This window comes from Chanos chanos, chromosome 13 (genome assembly GCF_902362185.1).
Source record: "Chanos chanos chromosome 13, fChaCha1.1, whole genome shotgun sequence".
Taxonomy (NCBI): Eukaryota; Metazoa; Chordata; class Actinopteri; order Gonorynchiformes; family Chanidae; genus Chanos; species Chanos chanos.
In genome coordinates this window covers 15,551,623-15,573,683 of record NC_044507.1, presented here as the reverse complement: position 1 = coordinate 15,573,683, position 22,061 = coordinate 15,551,623, and the positions used below count along the sequence as shown (strand labels likewise).

Below are 22,061 nucleotides of genomic sequence, written 5' to 3'. Positions count from 1 at the left end.
AGAGAGAGAGAGAAAGATAGTGTGTGTGATAGTTTACCTTAGTCTGTAAATCAGTCAATCTTCACTGAAAGCATGGGGTAAGTTTTCAAAGGGTCAAACTGGCATGGCAAAATTCTGTAGTATCACACAAATATTACATGTCAAACAAGTGTTTGGAAAACTTGGTGTTCAGTTTATTCACAGGAACAAAGTATGTCGATGCACTTATGGCAGAAAAGCTCTGTTAGCTAGCTTTGTTTTTCACATGTCCAGTGTGTATGCCTTTCACTATCATGGTTATTTGATGTGGACATGTCTTTCCTTGGTCACTGTCAGTCATCCACTCCCTTAATCCAGTTGTATTTGGACTTTTGCACCGCATTTTCATCTGAATTTATTTATATTCTTTCTATCTCTGGTAGAACACGCAGTGCCAGAGTTGGTCTGGTGCGCTGAAAAAACGACTGCCTGAAACAACTCCATCCCTGGGGAGCAAGTTGCTGTCTCCTTCCCTGGAGCGTTGCAGAAAAGAGAGAGAGTGCATGTTGCACTACACAGACCAGTGACAGACTCAGCCCCAAGGGTCTCCCAGCTCTTTCTCTCCTCTGTGAGTGATTTAACTGAGGAAAAGTACGTTTTGGCAGGTGGATGTCAGGCATGAACATTGTTAAAAAATGCTGACACACTGGAGCATACTATCTGGTTTCATTCACACACAGACATACACACACAAACACACACACACACACACACACACACACACACACACACACACACACACACACAAACACATGTATACAGAGCCTAGTTCAAGCTCTTCTTGACAATGCTGCATTGTTGAATGAAAATTTCCCCATAAAAACAATTTTGATTAAAATAACTTAACCTCATAACTCATATGAACCCTGAATGACTTGAAGGATCTACCTCTGTCTAACCCCCTCCCCTCTCTCCCTCTCTCTTCCCTCCCACACCTCCCACACTGTTTGAGTCACGACAGACTTGGTGTTGCTGCAATGCAGCTGCCCGATATCCTCACCAATCACATCAAAGCATGAGAAAAACTTCAGCCTGTCCTTGGGAGAGTGTTCACATTGGTGATCATCTCAGACATTGCCCTGCTCTCCGATGACAGATGGAGAGAGAGAGAGAGAGAGATGGGGACAAGGAGTGGGGGAGGTGGGGGCGGTACTAATCTACTAGCTGGGCATTCCCTGACGCGGCAAGAAACTCAGCCTGGCCAAGAATCCCTGACTTGAAAGTGTGAACACTGGATGCATGCCTCTGAACTGACAGCCTCTGACTCTGGAGGGCTGGTAATTACTGAAATGATGAGATGCTTGGGTCTGTGCCAGGAGACTTTGATCAAACAAGAAGTGGTCAATGTTTATGAGAGAGAAAACTGTAGAATCCCTCACATGCTCTGCTCCATACTGTATTATTGGAAGTTTGCATGCATTCTTTTTCCCTGTATGTTATTGAAAATCACAAAAAGACCAATACATTCCTTAATTCCACATTCATTCAAAAAAGATCTCATTAACAGACGTCCCGCTAACAGGTTTGTGTTGTTTATTTTTTTTTATCATATACACAACAACAAAAAGGCTGTTGCACGCTGAACAACATACAGACACAAAGCTCTTATTTAGTGTAGTTTTACATGCCTTTTTACAGATTGTGTTTGGTTAATGTGAGCCTATCAGCTCAGGCTTTCTACTGTACTTAGTCATTTAATTTCAAATATCTGGCAACACAAAGTGTTAGAGTGAGGGTTTGTAATTCTTTTGACTCTGTTGTGATATTTATATAGCAACTGGGGCTGTGTAGAGGCACCATTTTCACACGTATTGCTCACTCTGGTGGACACTTCATGTAATGGCAGATTTAATGTCTTGGCCAAAGTAAAATCAGTCAATTTTTACACTTTGATTAGTTTATGGAAGAACGATGTGGCAAATCGTGCTTTTAGTTTAGTTTTAGTTGGGTTTTTTTACCCCCTGTCTGTTCAGGGGGAGTGTGCCAACTTTGCGTGGCGATGTGTATGTAATTGGTTAGAGGAATAGTGAGCTAAGTTTTAGATTTCATTATAGTATTATCATCATACAATTTGACTGATCTTAAGCAGCAATGTGATTTCCTTACTGAGGAGACCACCTGCCTTGATAAATATTAATATGTCAAACCCAGGGAGCAAAATGCATTTTCAGTGAAAAAGAATGGCTTGTGAATATTTAATGGTATCTGTGCGCGTCTGATAAATATTTCAGTCTTTCACCTGTTCATATAGAGAGCACTTAAATTGGGAAGGGAGCAAAATGGTTCCAGCTCAATTACCTGCCACAGAGATCAGGGGTCAAACTGCTCTCTATGTTTGTTCTTTTCCTCTGTGCTTCAGGGAGCTGACAGGGTGATGTTGAGAACAGCCTGGATATTCAGTACATAGATTGGAAAAGGGGCCCCAGAAGTAGTTCAGTTCACTGAATCACTGGGGATGCTGGAGTCAGTTCAACAGATTATGTATGGTCACAAAATCTGGCTGTTATGTCACCAGGTGTTTATCATGCTCACCCGCTCACAAACTGAGAATTTATGCTATCCTTTTGACCTTACAGTTACTCTTTGCTGAATTCAACACTAACAAAACCCTAATTATAAAAACAGGAATGCTAAATTTAGCATTAATAGGATTAAGGTGGGGGAAGATATGTTTTCCTTTCCTAACAATAATTCAAAAATCTTAAAAAAAAAAAAAAAAAATCAGTTCTACTGACTAGTCAACCATGATCATACTTGGCCAGTTCAACTCGCAGTGTATATGTATATACAGAAATTAGTACCAAGGCAAGTGTATTGAAGAGAATAAAGGAAAATGTGAAAAAGGTATTACATGCACCTTTAATAACATCTGTCACCTGACATGCAGTGTCCAAAATGATCTTTACAGAGATAGGATTAGCTTATTTCCTCATAAAAGAAAAAAAAAATCATATTAAGGGTCTTTGAAATGGACATCAAAAGTTAGAAAAAAAATACAGCATGTGCATGAGAGAGCTGAGCTGTTCAATTGGGCAAACCTAAATAAACATTTTGAAAATAAAAATTGCAAATAAGTTTTTCAATCCTTTGTTCCAATTTCCCATTTTATTTGCATACAAGGGAGCTGGTAATGACTTATTTCAGTCTTAGATTTTTTTTTTTTCCATTTTTATTCTTTTACAATTTTTGTGTATGCTATTTTTATGTGTACACACATCCTTCAGAGATGCCGATACTTCAGAAACATGGTGCATCAAAGAAAAGATGGACTTTTTTTGTAAGTAAATTCACCTCATCTCTTAAGCACCCATGCCTTATAACCTTACTAGAAGACCACTATCATAATCCATTCCCAATTGTCCCCTTTTTCCAAACCCTTAACACACAATCCCTTCATTCCTCTGAAAAAAAAAACAAACAAAAAAAAAAAAAAGAAAAAGAAAAAAATTCATCCCCTCTCCATCTCTTCTGACACTGAGACGGACCTGTGGCAGGAGCAGGATTACCTCGACTGCTCCCCCTTGACCTTTTTCCCCACACACACTTCTTATCTGTCTTACAGCCTCCTCCTCCACCTTCTCCCTCCTTCTTCTCTCTCTTCTCTCTCAGTTTCTCCGATATCGGTTCTTAGGCTTCTCCCCGCAGCCAGTGACTTCACAGGATGACAGGGAGGGGTTCTTGCCTGAGTTGATGCTGCTTAGTAGGGTGGGCAGGTCATGGGTGATGGCCCTCTCGATCTTTTCCAGCAGGCATCCGCCCATGTAAGAGCACTGAGCCGACAGCTGTTTGAAGCTGCTCACAGGGTTGATGCCAAAGAAGTCACGGTAGGCGTCGCGGTTTGGCAAATCGAACTTACTGACATTGGTTTTGGCGAGGATGGATTTGAAAATGTAAAACTTGTCAGGATCCTCCACAATCTCCTTGAACACCAGCTCTGGGTCACTGAAGAAGCTCATCTTGTCTTTGAAGGTCTGCACGTAACGATCGACCAGAAGGCCATGGATGCGTACACGAATGCCATGCTGGCGGATGAAGGCGATCTTGTTCTCCAGTCGGTTCTCGATCACTTGGTTGAGGTCTTCCAGAAGGGAGATCTCCTCACGCTTGAAGAGGTCCCGACTAGTGTCAGGTGCATACTCATAGGGCCAGAAAGAGCTGACATAGACACGTGGGGGCTCAGTCACATTGATCAGTGGTGCCAAGCTCCAGAAGAGTGCGCCATAGACTCTCATGAGATCCTGAGTTGCCAGGCTATCAGCTTTGTTGAGGATTATACGGATCTGAGACTCCCTGCCCTTCAGCTGCCTGAACAGCATCTCCAGCTCCAGACCAACATCCAGCTTGGTGGGGTCGAACACCACGAAGATCAAGTCGGCACGATCAATGAACCACTGGCACACATCGTTAAAGGGGTAACCTGTGTAGATGTGGAGACAGATAAAAAAAAAAAAAAAAAGCGTATGATAACTACCGTGAAGACCAAGCCCGTTGAGTGATTCTCTGACACTGATTCTAAAACAAAACTTGATAATGTCTACATGTCACCCTCTGTTATTTCCTGTTTTAGCCTTACAGGATAAGTAAAGCAGTGAAAACCACAAACAATCCTGACTGTAAGTAAATTTTCAGTTACCTCTTTCCTGCTGCTTGCGGTTCTCAATGATTCCAGGAGTGTCCACGAATGTGACGCGTTCCAGGAGCTTATGGGGCATCTCAATGCCAACCAGCTTTTCTAGAAAATTCTGGCCAAACTTCTCCAAGGGTGAGAAAGAGCGAGAGCTGTCAGCAGCCATGACAATGCCCTCTATGGAGCGGATCTTTTCCCCGTGCATGATCACAGTGAACTCTGAGGTAGTGGGCTCAGCACCTGGTTAAGAAAAAGGAAAAATCATGAGGACGAAAGGATGACAGTATGGAGAGGGTGAAAAAATTATGTGGAGTAGTGCAAAAGAATTATAAATGAACCATGAACGAACAGGGTAATTCAAAATAAGGACTGAAGCCCACCTGTGTACAACTGGTAAGGAGTATCTTGCAAGCCCAGTAGGTAGTTAATCATGGAGGACTTGCCCACGCTCCAGGGCCCAAGGAACAGCACCATAGGTTTGGAGGTGATTTCTCCATCTGTCAAATTGAAACATGGAAATGGGTCAACCTTAAAAAATCAAATAAAATTCCACCAAAAATCACAGAACAACTCAAGTTCTTTTATTCCAATGTTCTGTTCCAGTTCTACCAATAGTCATCAGGAAAATATTTTTTTATTTAGATTTTTTTGAAATTATAATTTTGTTAAATTGTTTTGCCATATCAAAAAACTTGAGTGGTTCTTTTAAATTTCTTGCTGGCTTTTAGAGAGCCTCCCACAGCAAAAACTCATCTCCTGGTGTCCGTGATTCCTTTATAGTTACAATGGTAAGGGATTTTTTTTAAAGGTTTGCCTGAGGACCCTCCTAACCTTACCACACTTACATGTCCTCGGGAGTCAAAAAACCACAGGAGACAAACTGCTGTGTCGTGACAAACACTAAAAAAAGGATGAGAAGGATACATTCCTCAAACACAAGCTGAACAGAGCATGTATTATGTGCCAAAAGAGACAAATTCATGCATTGTAAGAAAGCACCAGCACAAGCGTATGTGAGATTTCTTCAAATAGACACAAACAGCTGCAGGCTGAGTCTCTGTGGGCTCAATCGACAGCTGATAGTGTCTTTTCATTTGTTACATCACTAAGTGTAACTTTATCTTGCAGTGTAAATTTGTGAAGAGAAAACCTACTGTGCCGTAGATCTGATTAACACTGTGTTGGTATACACATAGACAGACATGCATAGACTGGAGTTCAGGTCTTAATATAATTATTTAAGATACGTCCTAAATATAGCTCACATAAATGTTCAATAGGTAAATAATTTCAAATTTCCCCAAATCTCACCGCAAGAAGGAAATTGTTGGTGTTATCAATTAATGTGAAACCAGAAACAGCGGGAGAAAATAGGACACCTCTAAAACGCAATGACAAATTGAAGCATAGCAGTAGAGTAAACAAAAGCTCATAAGCACCGTCTCCACAGCAAGCCTAAAACAGGTATGAAGGGTTTTTTTATATCCATAATTTAATCCTGTCATCTGCTCCCCATTGTAACAGAAAAGCTGAAAGAGCGGTTGGGTGAGTGGGGGGGTGGGGGCATGGACATGGCAAACAAAGGAAGAAACACTTTGCAAGCGTAACAGTTCCTCCTCAAACTTTATGAGATCAAATCCTACAGTAGCCTTTAATGCTGAGGTTTAACTGATGTCTTTCTCAGGCCATCTGTACTGTATGAGACCTAGGCCTATAAAGATCAAACATCTGAGAGCGAGAGGGCTGATCTCACACCACTTCCGTTGGGTTCATGTATCTGTACTTATTATGGTTATGATCAACTAAACCTCATCCCAGATCAGCATTCTAACTCTGAGAAATGTAATACATACATTACACACCTAAGACCGAGAACAAGACTTACACTCATGCCTGCTCCCAGAAAAACAATTTCAACTCATGCCATAACTGCACATGCACCCATCAAGAGCCCTTTGCCCATCAAATCCAGCCCCACCACCACTAGCAGTCTATGGACATACACACACACACACACACACTACTAGCTATAAGGCCCTTTGGACTGCCAACAACTGACTGACAATTGGACAATTAGGTGGTAATTAGAATCACTGCTGAGAAATTGATGAAATGGATGATTATTAGGATAAAATGTACATAACACACACATAAAAATCAAGAGCTGATCACACTGCTGATCAAGCTGATCAAGAGCTTTCACACAATTTTAACACATTTTTAAAAAGCTCACTGCCCTTTTCAAATATCTAAAGAAACTATTCAAAACATTTTTTTGGAATAAAGCACTCAAAAACTTAATGAACTGAATTCGTAAAGATTCATTATTGATCATGAGAGGTATGGTAGAAAACTGTTCTTGCAGAACAGCTCTGCGTTTTTATTATGAATGCAAACACGGCTTGTAAGTAAATTTGGATTGATGAGTTTGGCCACTTGGTTACTCCAGTGGTTGATGGATGAATATTCATGTCATGTCCAAAATGATACATGAACTTGAGACAATAATCCGGATGCCCTGGAGGAAGGCTGATTTTCGCAGATGGATCGTTATGGCGATGCACCAGTGTTACGTGGTGTGCCAGTGTTCTGTATGGAGGAGGGGGCAGAGGATCAGGCAATGCCATGCATAAGATTGCCCCTTCATACCCACCTGTGGCTGAATCCCCCAGGGTTCGTCCAGGGTAGGCTGTTATGTGGAGGGTGGGTGAGCAGGGGGGCATGTAGAGCAACACAGGAAGAGTTGGTGCAATGAAAGGGAATGGAGATGAACAGAAACATGAGGGAATGAGAATGAGAGAGAGAGAGAGAGAGAGAGAGAGAGAGAGAGAGAGCGATAGAGAGAAGGAGAGAGAGAGAGAGAGAGAGAGAGAGAGAGTAAGAAAGACAGAAAAAGAAAAGCACACCTTTTCTGTGAAGAAGAAGGAGGAGTATGTGTGATGAGTGTGAATAAATGTACAGTACATGTCATCCTGTTTCACAAATGAAGGATGTTGAGATCATGTACTTGAGATCTGACTGGCATGATGAGGAGAAGAAAAAATGGGTTGCTCTGAGTTTGAATAAAAAGACATATTTGACTGTTGTAGTCAAACATGTAGAGGTTTTATATGGAATAATAAATTGGCAGTTCAGTGACACACCTCTGCATTTCTGATCTATGTTTGAAGCATTTTTCACATGTTTTTCACCCCACGGGATCATATTGGTCCTTAATTAATGTGCCACACAAGTACAAGTAATGTATTCTCACACAGAATTCAAATAAGGGCACTAATAATGTATCCATGGAGCACAGACATCCTTTTTCTCAAGAATAACTTCATCGGCTGATGGTCATCTTGAGACTGTTACTTGGTCATAAAAACTACACTGGATCAGTAGTGCTACATGTTATTTGAGGTGTGAGGGTTATGTACCACGCTGAGCCACAAGAGGGCAAGCTTTGGCTCAGTAGGAACCAGAATAATTTGGCTTCAATTCAGAGCCACAGAGGTTAGTGACAAACACCATGAAAGTGACCCTGTAGAGGACACTACAATGGAGGTTTTCTTAAACATATTCCTTAAGTAAGGTTTGAAATATTGGTTTTAAAGAAAGACTCGTCAGTTGCAATTCTTCATGTAGACTAGATGTATAAAGTATTTTTACTATAGATTCTTTGACTTTTGGACAACACTTGAGAAACTGAAAGATACCATGAAGACAGCAAGGGCATAGCACTATTAATCCAGACATGGATGTTTAAAGTGCACGTGTAACATTTTGGACCAAAATGAGTTTGAATGAAACATTAAAAGATCTTAATGAAACCTTTCCGCTGTCAACGTCTCACTGCAGACAATTAACTGAGCTGAACCATAAAGTACAATAAAGCTGAGCATTGCATTGGCTTAAGTGATTTTTTGTTCCGGAGTTCCAAAATGGTTCTTTAAGCCTAACCTCATGTTATTCACGGAAAAGGGGATTTAAAACACAGAGCACTGGCTTTTAGTCTCACACAGACAGACCGTTGTTGAGAAACTCATGATTACTTTCAGATGGAGCCTCTGCTCTTGTTCTCACTCCTTAATGAGCATGTTGACTGTTTTCTATTTTGGGTTTCTCCCTCTCTCTCTCTCTCTCTCTCTCTCTCTCTCTCTCTCCCTCTCTCTCTCTCTCTCCCTCTCTCTCTCCCTCTCTCTCTCCCCCCCTCACAGTTTTTGTTCTGATCTAAGTGGATGGGCGCCAGTCTCACAGCTGTGGAGTGCCAACCTGCAACTAAAGGCATCTCAGATAAGCATTGTTTCATGTCCAGTTACAAATATAGACTTTGTTTCATATGCTATCTGTGGTCATTTGTTTTGCCTATCTTGCAACGTGGCCACAATGCAATGCAAATGGTTTACTCGTTTAAATCTGAATCAAACATAGAAGCTTTTTAACGCAACAGGGTGGAAAAAAGAAATACAGTCTTTACAGAACTGAGTGTTTGAGGAAAACTTGAAGAAAACAGGTGGAAAGAAGGATGAATACTTACTGTACAGTAATTGAATAATGATGACTATATAAGTATCTTTAAAAACATGCCTGTCTTTTGTTTTGTTTTGTTTTTGTTTTGTTTTGTTTTGTTTTGTTTTGTTTTGTTTTGTTTTGTTTTGTTTTGTTTTGTTTTGTTTTGTTTTGTCTCTGTGGTGCACTGATAGATCTATGTGCCCTCAGATATTGAACAAAGTGGGACATTTAGTGGAGACAAATGGGGGCAAACATCCTAAGAATAAATATTCGGCTCTGCAAAAGCCAAAATGTGCAGGAGGCTTACAACTTTGCAATAAATTTGATGCTTGGTCCTTTGTATTCTCTCTGGCTGAATCCAGACAGTCCAGCAGAAAATAGTTAGATATAACTAGATGTCACGGCCTTCAAATATCTCATTCAAACTTTCTGAAACCCAATTTTTTTTCCCCTATTGTTTCTGCTATGATTAATATTGGGCTTTCTACTGACAGTCTTGTCAAAAATTAAATCTAATTCAACCCTTTTCTTCCTTTTTATAATTCTTAACTCCTTCCTGCAGTGGAGCACAAGTCTAGTACACATTCTCTCAGTTATTACTGGCAATGATCCTCTTGCTCTCAAGGACATTCAGATACAATTCAGTTTAAATGAGGCATCTTTTTCCTTCTATTTGCAATTGTGTATGTGTGTGTGTGTGTGTGTGTTTGTGCTTTTATGTACCATAGAAAAAAGGGTTGTGCTCCTTAAAATTGTCTTTAGCAGTAAGTACAAAAGGTGAATTACTAGTCTGTGCTTCCTTTTACTGCAACCTTTCTGTACATCATGATCACTTAATACAGTATGGAGTAAAGATCCAGCCATTCTTGAAATTTCTATCACCTCAATCTCTGTTTGGGCAAATGCTACCAATCCTCTGATAAATGCAAATGCATATCGTCAAATGGTGTCGTTTTTTTTCTCCGATTACAGAGTATTCTGCGTTTGCTTTGAGATTATAAGATTGCCCAGCCCAAGCTGCATGATGTGTTCTCAAGAGTCCCCAGGAACATTTTACATATGGTGTGGGAGTGTCCACATGGTCTTTAGTTTTGGAGATCTGTCCTTCAAAGTTATCATCAATTTTATCTTTTTTCATCAACAACTAAATTTATCCTCTGTCTTATCGTTAAATAGTCACTTGTCTCTTCACTTGTTGTTGAGGAAAGGTGTTCTTGGCTTACAGATTGTTAGAAAACAAAATTTGTGGCATTGTCCTGGAAAGTTCTTGAGCAAAAAGTCTTTAGCTTAATCTTTTCTGTCATTTTTCATTTTTAGGTATGGCCTGGACTACCATACTTGAAATTTTGGGTAGATGGGTACAGACAAAAAAAGATCACGTTTTCATGTCTTTCTTTCTTTCTTTCTTTCTTTCTTTCGACCCGTTTTTGTGGATTTCCTGTGAGAGATAGTGCTGTGGGAGGAGGGTCTATGAGGATGAGTCTGCTTGTGTATGTGGCTCTGTCCGTTTCTCTATGTGTACATATGTATGTTCCTGCATTGTCAACGGATTACCTCTTGGTTTTCATATAGTAAATAAAAATTTTGACCAGAGAAAGAGGTCTTTTTTGGTATAGCATTGATGAAAAACTGTAGCCAGTATTCATACACAGCAGTTGGTCTGCTACCATTTGGCCAGCACAGGACATCATATTAACTGCACTGCATATATGTCATGAAATGATATGTTCTGTGATTCTGTGCTCTTTGATCATAAAACAATAAACTAGTTCCCTTATACTTATATTTCACAACATCAACTGTCCCATAAATGTGTAAAAATAAACACTGAGCCAGGAATGTTGCAAACTTTGCTCCGCAGCAATGAGGAAGTGTTAGTTAAGATAATATACTTTTTATGTCTGTGCAATGTAAATTGTCTCACTATTCAAATATCTGGAGTGTAAGTTGGAAATAAAAAGAATTTCCCTTTTTAAGTTTTTTTTTTTTTTTTTTTTTTTTTTTAATTCCACCTTATATAAGTGCCTTAACTTATACTCATATGAAAGAACCATACCAGTTCAATTGGTGTAACACCAAAAAAGAAAAAGAAAAAAGATTTAGTGTTTAGTAGCATCACCACATTTGTTGGCTATGGGTTCTTCCTTATGAATATTTCTTTCTTGCTGTGAGATTGCCAGTCTAAGAGCCTGATAGAACAGATGTGGAGGAGAAAATAAGAAAAAAAATTGTTTTTGGAAAGTAATCAACTGGATGTTGATGACTGTGGAAAAATGAGGACATAAAAGCACCCAATCAACATTCAGACACAATGTGAAACCATAGACAGCACAGCACAGGGGGCAGAAGCCAAGCTAGTAACCAAGCAGGAGCAATACCTGAGATCTCATGTTGTCTCAGTTCATTGTACTTATAAGCCTGTTCCATGGGCTTGATGGAGGAGTGGTAGATCTTCCTCAGTTTTTGCAGAGCCGCTAAGAGAGAGAAAATTCAAAGTAAGCAGAGAAAAGAAAAAAGAGAAAGAACAGGTGTATGTGGTAGGAGTCACAGCGAGGAAATGGGAAGAGTGGTTTTTGTTTTGTTTTGTTTTTTTAAGAGCGGGACTGCATGAGAGAATAGAAGTGGTCATTAAAAAGAAAATCTGACAGAGTGAACAGATGGAGGCCGGAAGAGGGACATGAGAAATACAGTGAATGAGGACATGTTCATCCATGTATGTCATATCTGCTGCATCACAATCTAACTTTGAAGAAACATTTTCTTTTCTTTTTTTTGTTATCTTCACATACTCTATCAATCTGAGACTCCAGTTCTACCACAGATGTACTTTCAAAGTTCTGCACTTCATACGTCATTACGATATAATGCCCCCCCCCCTTCATTTGACAGACATTGCATTGCAAAGACCACGCTCACCAGATTTCAGTTTGTCAATCTGGCAGGTGAGAATTCAAATTATTCCTTTCGGCTTTCGGCCCCCTCCAGCTGGTTAATTCTTTTTTCTTTAAGATCTAAAACGCTAAAATACTTGATCTGCTTCCATTATTTTCAGTGTTGCAGTCATCTGGAGTAACTTAGTGCTACGTGGCACAGGAGTTTCCTCTCTCACCTGCATAGTCTCCTGAGTTCTCCTCAGCTGCAAGCCTCAGTGTCTGCTCAATGTGAGATCTGTCTCTCAGGATTGAATCCAACACCTCCTCCTCTGTAAGATGGAAAAACACACCCAGGTTAAACAAAGTCATGGAGTAAAAAAATATTTAAATCACATTTATTCATTTCAGCTCATGCTCAGACTTGAACTTATTACTTTATAAGTTAGAGACGCCTCTGGAGAGACCTTTGGGTTACGTGCTTTGCTGAAGAAAAACATCAAAAGTGAGCCAAACTCACAAGCCCTCCAGTCAGTGACACACTTCCTTTACCAATACACCAAACCATTCATATAATATCTTATAATGCAAAGGTCTGATTGCTGTAATGATCATTTGCTAGAGGAAAGACACATGCATCATTTCTCTTCCCAATCATGTGAAACCAATAACTGAAACAAAAGCTGGTGCTGATCAGCCAGACAGTGTTGTTTATAGAGGAGACAGTCACAGACTAAATATACAACATTGCAAAATATGGTCACTATGATGCATTTCAAATTTCAATAGACATATAATTCTGTGCCTGTGTAATTTTTAAAGAGAGGGCCAATAACATTAACAGTCAAATATAGAGTTAACAGTAAAATAGAGGAATGTTGGACTCTTGGATGCATTTACTAAATTCGGTCATAACAGGTTTTGTGGAGCATGTAATGTCTGACCTGATGGTATGATTTACTTGCATTCTCGTCTATTCCCAGCGCACCGCTGCAGTGCTAATCTGGTATTTTTTCATATTCTGAGCACGAACTCTCCCTCATTTTTTCACGTGTTTTCTTGCATGGCCTGAGAGTCTTTCCTGCCCACCCACTGATATCAGATGTGATGACAGGAATGAAAAGCAGCTGGAAGGCATCAAACCTCCTGTAGTATTAATAATAATAATTCACTCATGCATGAACATCACTGCAACTGATACACTTTATCAGACCCCTTTTGGGTAAGTGTGGGGGGGGGGCAGGTAATTACAATACAATGAGAACAATTCTGTTTGACCCTCTCAGGATATGGGACAAAGTCAGTCACCGCTGACACAGCCAGATCTGAATTCCAATATTGATATCATCCTTGCAGCCGCTTTGATCAACTCTTTATTTTAAGAGATCAATATCCAAAAATAAAAACCTAAACAAAGGCTTTGGATGACGTTACCATGGTTTCACAACACCAGAGGCTGCTGAATGCAGGGGGACTCCCCCGTTTCATAACATCAGAGTCTGTTGGCTTTTCCCAAACGGCCACCATCCTGCAGGGACAGACACAGATAACAGCAGCCTCTCTCCCCCTGTCCATCCCACTCTATATATACCCACAGATGAGGACTTATCAGCCTGTTAAGACTGTCCTTGTGTGCCCAGGAACATGGATCATTTTATGGTCACTGAATAGCAGGCCACGGGTCAGGTTTCACAGTGCCACTACGGACACTGCTATATTTAGGGACTGCCAGAATATCTTCCTGATTCACACCTCCATGCCCAAAGGGGCTGAGGGGGATGGAAGGAAGTTCTGGGTCTTTCACTCCATTTCGATGTCTGTGCTAGTACCTCTCCATTTCGATGTCAGTGCTAGTACCTCTCCATTTCGATGTCTGTGCCAGTACCACTCCATTTCGATGTCTGTGCTGTGTTATTCTGCGTGCAGACCATACCGTTTATGATGTCTTGCTTAAGTAAGACAAAGGGACAGATTCAGGCATCCACACCAATATGCATTCAATGCTGGACATCACAGTGTGATCCAATTGAAATACAAGGTTTGTTTTTTGTTTGTTTGTTGTTGTTTTTTTATCCCATACGTACTGTGTCTGGACAAACACTCTCTCACGGAAACTTTCTCAAGGCACATTAAAATGTATTTTTTGTACTTTTTTTCATACCTTCCCTCATGGAACAAAACCAAACAACAAATTGAATTTAACTAGTAAGCCCAAGTTAATTCCCTGTAGTGCTAATACATAGCACCAGCACTATCTGTCCAGATCAAACAAGCTGAAAATGGTAATATAAGGATTGAAGAAGATGTTGGTATTCTTCTCTCTGTCCATCTCTCTATTTCAGACGATAACTTTATGCATACAGCTGACATTAAGCCAGGTTTCCTTGTCTGTCTATTAATCTCATATCTGATACTGCCGAAAAATGAGAGTTATTTCAGGGCTCAAGGAGTTTCACTTTTTCAACTGATGAAGAAATACCACAATTACAGATCACAGAGAAATATTATGTCTCTGTGTCAGGTGCTAAGTGTGTTTGTTATGTTTAGGTTTGTAAAAATAATGTTCAATGTGTATAGTGGCATTTGTTGTATAGTGTGTATGTACAGGGTTTTTGTGTATTGTTCAGGGTTTTGTATATTGTATATTGTATATTGTATATTGTATGTTGTACAGTCCTGCAGTACTTTTTGTTTTAATATTTATTGTGCGTTATTTGTTTTATGTGGCACTGTGGTCCATGTGAAATGCAATCCCGTTCCCCTGTATGCATATGCAGAAATGACAATATGAGCAGTCTAAGTCTAATCCTAAATCTAAGTCTATGTCTATGTAAGGAGAAATAGGCCAGCGATAACAAGTATAATGTCCTGGATACCAGAAAGAGATGAACGTTATATGAATGCAAAGAAAATGATAAGCTAATGTAAAACGTGACACTACTGCTGAATTTGCGAGGGATATTCATCATTGTCCTTCTATAAGAAAACTGTATCAACAGCAAGTCTGTTTTGAAGGAGAAGTTGTAGGTTCATTTGTATAATTTCCTTGTTGGGTAACCAATTTCAAAAATCTAGTCTATTCCACTGTCTAAAGATATGGCAGCAAGCTATTAATTCTTCGGGAAATCATTATTACAGAAATCAAAGTTCATATGAAGTTGAAGAGGCTGGGTTTCTTCCAAGGAGTTCTGTGAAACATTAAAACCTTTAAATGAATGCTTAGATCTAAAATCCATGACAATGATATGAAGTATGTAAAAAGCACTAATATTACAAGATAACGAGTTACGTCTGGCAATGCATCAGCAAATGAAACTAGATAATAACTGAACTCACAGCACAGCCGCACACATGCCCTTTAAGATTGCGTAACAGTTTTTATGAGGGCAGTCTGCTTTCGGGTCAGACACGGGTTTGGACAGTGTAACAGAGAGCCAAAGAGCTATGAGGCTGCTCTGAGTCTCTGTGGCTGCTTTTCATTCAAAGCCTTATGTCCACATTAATCAGCTTTATCTCAGGGGAAAGAAAAGGTCTCATACAAAAAAGTTGCGTTTGATAACAGCTCATGGCAGTTTGGCAAGGGATCTTCGCGTGCATCTTCTCTTTCCGCATTCTGTTAGAGCAAGTAACTGAAATCAGCCAATGTTGATTGCTTTGTATTTCATCACCGGCTAAAATTTTATATTGAAACACATGAGAGGACAGTCTTTGTGTCATCATCTATATCCTGAGCTACTTTCTTGGAGAAAAAAATCTAGTTCCTGACGAAAGTTCTGGAATAGATGGGTAGGGGGTAAACAGGTAACTCTACCCTTCAAGTGGAAGAAATCCACATCAGCCCTGACATTCAGACTACGCAAACACACACACACACACACACACACACACACACACACACACACACACTCCTACAACCCCCTTTGCAGACCCTTGATGTAAACATTCAGTCTAGCTCTCCTGGGTGTTACTTGGCATATATTTACCTACTTAAATTTGCTTTCCCACTAGGTCATGACCTTTGTAACACATCTTGTCCAATATCAAAGTAGTGACAGGAGTGACAACATACAGACTGTCTATGAACCTACTTCAGCCAAGAATCTAAAGGTCTTGGAATCACATTACAGACTCGCAAGGAAAATTAATATACCAGATCTGACATGTGGTTGTTTATTTGTTTATGATAAATGTATGAGTGATATAAATACATGTATATATGTGACATATAAATACACAAATGCCACAGATATACTCTAGTTGTTGCAATAGGGGTTCATATATTATTCCAAGTGAATGATTCAAGTACTTTTGGAGACACATCAAATCGTTTTGAATGCATATGTGTTACACTCAGAGTAAATCTATTTGCATACTAAGCTTGCCCCCCTGTTGCTGACGGGACTCTGATTGGGTGTATATAATACAACAGCAAAGCCCTGTGGAGAAACTGTTGCATGTATTCATGAGAGCCTATCATCCTGCTTCTGCCTAAAAAGAGCTTTAAACAGATGAACCTTTCAGCGCTGCAGCGTGCAAACCCGTAGTGATGACACAACGTGCTGGTTAAAGCATACTTGTGTATGTGCGATGCTCACCGAGTCAAGCTGCTAAAAATACGCGGTATAATGCTAGGCGTAGCACGATGCAAGACTGACTAAAGGTTAGTAGGGAGGTACGGAGATTTAACACTGCCAAGAACAATGCACTGTTACTGTCATTTTTTTTTTCTCTTGCTTTTAGTTAAGATTTTAGCTAAGATCTTTTTAGCTAAGATATATGTCTTTAGCCTGATATTTCTAAGTGAGATGGCAATTCTCCAATTCAGTATGTGGAGGAGAGGGAAGAGGCAACAACAGAGGAACGCAGCTCAGGGAGGTGCTGATTATAGGCCATTTCAAAAGCATTCTCTCTGCTCCTGTCTGCTGCTGCTGGTGATAGGGACTGTCTGGACATCTGTGGGCTGAGTTAAGATGAGTATACATCTGACTGCCTGGGGGACAACATTATCAACAGTGTAATTTAATGAAATACAGGCAGTCATTTGCATTTTAAGTGGGGATTAACTTGTCTGTAACTGGGGAAATTAGCTGAGGTAATCTTAGAGTCAGCTCCGTTTAAAACTTATCCCGTTACAAGTTATGTCAAAGACTCATTTCATTCAAGTACAATCTTTCAAAATCATATATCAGATACAATGTATTTTAGAGAGACAGGATGTCAATCAGCAAGTGTAAACTCTAAATCAACTCCCTAGGTGCAAAGCGAAATAGATCTGGACTCTCGACATCTGCCACAGGGACCAGGGGCAGTTGATGAGTCAGTTACCAGGCAACAAGTTCAGTTTGGAAAAAAACAGTGGTTGCAACAGCTCATCCATTTGGAATGCTTAATACATCTGCTCTAGTCCCTGGCTTATTGGTTAAATACACGCTGATGCATTGACACAGGCTTGGAAGTTTAGTGTCACCAGGCAACTTTAGAAGCATGCTGATGTACTGAGGTTTGCAGCAAAACTGTACATTTGAGAGATCTCCAATGAAACTCAAATTTTATTGCAATATTTGATCATTTCATCAGCAGCTCTAAAAGACTGGTGCAGGTGTTCATTTAAGATCATGCTCACTAAGCAGAGTTAGTTACACCACAATAGAAAGCAGTGACCAACCAATCAAACCAATCAGTTTATTTACTTTTGTATCTTAATACAGAGGACCAGGATGAGGAACAGACATTTAATGCTTGAATAAATTATTTTTTGTGTGTGTGTGAAACATTGTTTATAATAAATCTGCTGAATGGTCTCTTTTCTTCCCATTGGTATAAAATTCATCTGTGATTGTGAATGCGAGCTAGTACGGAGATGAAATCCCCCAGATTGAGTCGTGCTTGCTATACCCCAGAGAAATTCAAATTCAATTAAGTTTAACATGATTAGGGAGGTGAGTCTTGAGCCCTCTCCTAACCCACAGGATTTACCGCTGGCTAAAGGGAGGTTCACACAACCTTTAAAGTGGGCCAAGGGATTTCCATGAGAGGGGAGCTACACCAGGATTAAAAGTGTTCCATTACACACTGGCTCAACTTGACAAAGCTCAGAATTCCTATCTGTAGGTTTATGCCGATAGTATGGACAGTTCACATACTATCAACAGTTCACAAAAAAAGCATCTTCTAGTGTCTGGGTTAGCAATTTTAGCTGAGTAAAACTAACTCTGGTTTGTAGCTCACTGTGACATTAAACCGTGGCCAGCTCTTATGGTGTGCAGTAAGAGTAGACCAAATGGAGAATGCAGGGTGTACCAAGTGGCAAATGCAGCGTATTTGTATTTGAGGTATGGATGGTAACAGGTGTTGCGGCTATGAAAGCTGGTCCCACACGAGGACTAAAATAACTCCACAATGAGTCAAGCCATGGAAAGAGGAGGAGGAGCAGGAGGAGAATGGATCTCCTTTTTGAAGGTTCAAAATTTCTGCCTAAATTTGAGTCCAAACAGCTCATTAGCTCATAGTAGAATGTATTGATGCTGATCTATATACAGACTTGAATGTACAAATACTATCGGCTCACATGCAACACAAAGCCATGTGCATGTCGTACAAAAGTTATACCTCCAAACATAAGATAAAAGACAAATTTAACCTTTGTTCACGGTTCAGAAAATTCAGGAGAGTCTTCCTTGCTGAGTAGTACTTCTGGCCTGTTTTTTTTTTTTGTTTGGTTTTTTTTTTTTTTAGGATTTTCTCTTGCAGACTTCAAAGCTCAGTAGTCAGTATCACACACTGTAGGAGCAAGCCTCTTGTGAAAAGGGAAGAAGCCCACTGGATCGCATCCTGGTGCTATTTCCACAAAGGGTTACCGAGGATCATCACAAGGGCACAAAAGGAAAGTCAATGGATACAGACGTCATTGTCACAGATTCATGGAGGCTCCTCATATGACCTTTAAATGAGGTTTGTCCTTTATCCCTTCATCTTTTTTTTTTTTTTAACTGATGGGGTGTCCTGCAGGCTTTGGGGAAGCCCCCAACATTCTATAACATCATATGCCATTAATGCAGGTTCCAGCAAGGAACAGGCAGCCAACCTCTTCATGAGCACATCATATCTATCTCTCTTAACTAATTCACTCCCTGAAGCTGGTTGGTCTGTAAACTTCAGCACCTGTAATTCAACAGGGGACTTAAACACAAAATGAACAAGTAGGAAAATGATTTGCTTTTTGTGGTGACCGTGTTCACACCTGAGCAATTCAGTTTGGTAATCAATTCAATTTTGAATAGAACGGATCCAAACTCCAAGTAGGGGACACTTTACCTCAGGATGCAAAGGACACCTCTTGAGAGCAGAGCCACCTGTTGTGTCAGCAGTTTCCTGAGAAACACCGTGACATGGCTTACCACTTTGAGACTAAACTTCACTGCTGCTCAAGCAGGTGGTCACTCAAGACTATTCAAGCCCTAAATCCAGCAACTGGATTCAATGCTTGTTGTGACAACTGAGTCCACCACTCAGACTAATCAATCATCATGTCTTAAGTTCCTTGAGTAACTGCTTTTCCAAATGACAGGAAGTCAACACAAACCCAGTCTGTACGTACCATTCTGAAGATCTAAGAAACTCTGAGAATTCTAAATGTAAGTATACCCCTGTCTGTTTCAAAGAGAGTCAATTAGCCTTAAAAAAATGAGACAAAGGGTATCATCATCATCATCACAATACTAGGTCTTATGGTGATGCTCAGGACGTGTCACTGTATCACTTACACAGATCTGTTTATAGACCCGATGAAGACATAAATTTCCTCTGAGCTTTGAGTGTAATTAGACCATCTACAGTGTCAACTGGGGGCATCACATATCAATATCAACTCATTGTTCACATGACAAAATAAATAGCTTGTGAAGAGGTATTCATAATAGCCCCTTACCAAACACAAATATATTGTGATCATTCCATGTATACGTAATTCAACGACATTTTTAGAGAATGGCCCCCCTACCTTTTTTTCCCACAATATTTCTCATTTATTCGTTTAATTCATGTAACACGATCACTCATTATGACAATATGCATCAGCGGTCCCCTTTCTCGAACCCTGTCGATACTGTCAATACTGTCCATAACAGTATATACTCAAAATTAAACACTGTAGATTTGGATGAAGTTTACTTAATACTATCTGTACACTCACTTTTTTGTATTCCAAACAGGTCAATACCATTCATATCATATAAAACCTATTCACTTCTTCATACATATAGACAATATATGCCCACATATAAAGCAGTGCTTATGCATTGGCATTGGAGTAGGCCTGAGTAAAAGGCTCCTCCTGGTTAAATAATGCATGTCCCTATATGGCCAGCAGCTGGGAATAAATCGTGATTGTGACAGTACAGGGTGACAGCAGCTGTGCAGTGTGTCCTGAGGGTAGTATGGGAGGGGTTGTGGGTGGGGGGCATTGATGAGGAAGAGGAGGGGTGATGAGGGTGATGGGGATCTATTGTAGACAGTGTCCAGTTACAGAACGCCTTCCAATCTTAGACACCTGATGGGAGCTCGGGATTTGAAGACCTGCCTCGTGGGCTGAGATGGGCCCAAGGACGGACAAGGGTAACAACGACTGTCGCAGAGAGAAGCGGCTCACAACTCAGAGCTCTTAGCGGTCTCAGGAATACCTCAGCCAGCTCGGACACGAAGAACCTTCTAGAAATCTGTGAAATCTCGCTCGTAAAATAATCCAAATGCCAAGCCCATAATGAACAGCAGCTAAATTTTTTATACACAATGTCAAGACCAGTCACAGAGAAAAGAAAACATGGGACATATAAATCATGACCAATGGCATGCGTGCTTCTCAAGAACGGAAAAGAGGAGGCCTAGAAACAGAAACAGGCAGACAGACTGCTGTCTTTAGCCTTCCAGTGTTGAGACTCTAGGACTTTCCATCAGCTGGTGCCATGCTTCAGGACAGCTGACACCTACAGCTAAAGCTAGTACCCCAGCCAAACTAAAATACACTCCTGCACGCAGACGAACGCTTCCCTTCACACACTTAGAAAGAAATACGCACTAACTTATTACGTTTTAAGAGGTAACCAAAATCCACGGGTGAGGTTTTTTTTTTTTTTCTAAAACAGAGAAACAAACAGTGTAAAAACGAGAGAAGGATAAGCCCTTAGGATAGTCCGTAGTGAAATGAGTTAAATATAGTGTGCATCTTAGATTCAGGTTATATTTGAACCTCTGAGTTTAAATATGTCTGGCCAGTGGCAGAGGACAGCACGTGTTGATATAATCTAGAATAGATGACAAAGTTACCGACACTTGAAGAAAATATTCTTGTCCCAACGCAGCTTTATATAAAGTTCCATGACTGCCTTATAAATCAATTTCCATCATGTAGAACAAACATCTACAGAGACAATAAATACTGATTAAACAGCTGTTACTGTTCACTAAAAGCCCACATGTCATCAATATAGTTGTTTAAATGCATGTCAACGTTAATGTTTTATCATGTGATCCACTGATTTCTACTGACATGACGTTAAAGTAGCATCTACCTGTTGTCCCTGTAACATACATTCAAGTTTCCACTTGACAGTCAAAATTCAGGGTACTGTTTGGGTATTGTTAGCATGGCCAGATTCTGAATTATCGTCAAGGCTACAGAACTCAGTGTTGGTTGGTTTTCACTTCAAGGAAACAGATGGAGTTCTACCAGACATCCCTCCACTTGTTCCCTCACTCATTCAAAACCCACAACAACAGGTATTTAAAAAACGAATAACATAAATACTGAACGTTCTTACCTGCTGTGGTCAAGACCAGCAGGGAGATGAAGCAGCAGATGGAGACAAGACCCTTCATTATGGCTGCCAGGAGAACTCTGATAGCCTGAGTGACTATATATACTGGACAGATAAGGTCAAAGGGCATGCAGAGAGGGATGGGCTTAAGGCAGTGACTGGTCGGGTGGCAAGGGGGTGGACGTGTATGTGTGTGTGTGTGTGTGTGTGTGTGTGTGTGTGTGTGTCAAGGGTGCTGGT

General features: G+C 40.3%; 1 protein-coding gene across 1 annotated transcript; it reads right to left on the bottom strand.

Moving 5' to 3' along the window:
* Positions 1-3,623: 3,623 nt before the first annotated feature.
* srl (sarcalumenin) lies at positions 3,624-21,882 on the bottom strand. Its single transcript, XM_030790940.1, has 6 exons — positions 21,825-21,882; positions 12,249-12,341; positions 11,518-11,613; positions 5,026-5,142; positions 4,652-4,885; positions 3,624-4,435 (listed from the first exon to the last, which is right to left on the bottom strand). Exons 1-6 carry the CDS (start codon positions 21,880-21,882, stop codon positions 3,624-3,626), a joined length of 1,410 nt encoding a protein of 469 aa, XP_030646800.1.
* Positions 21,883-22,061: the final 179 nt, after the last annotated feature.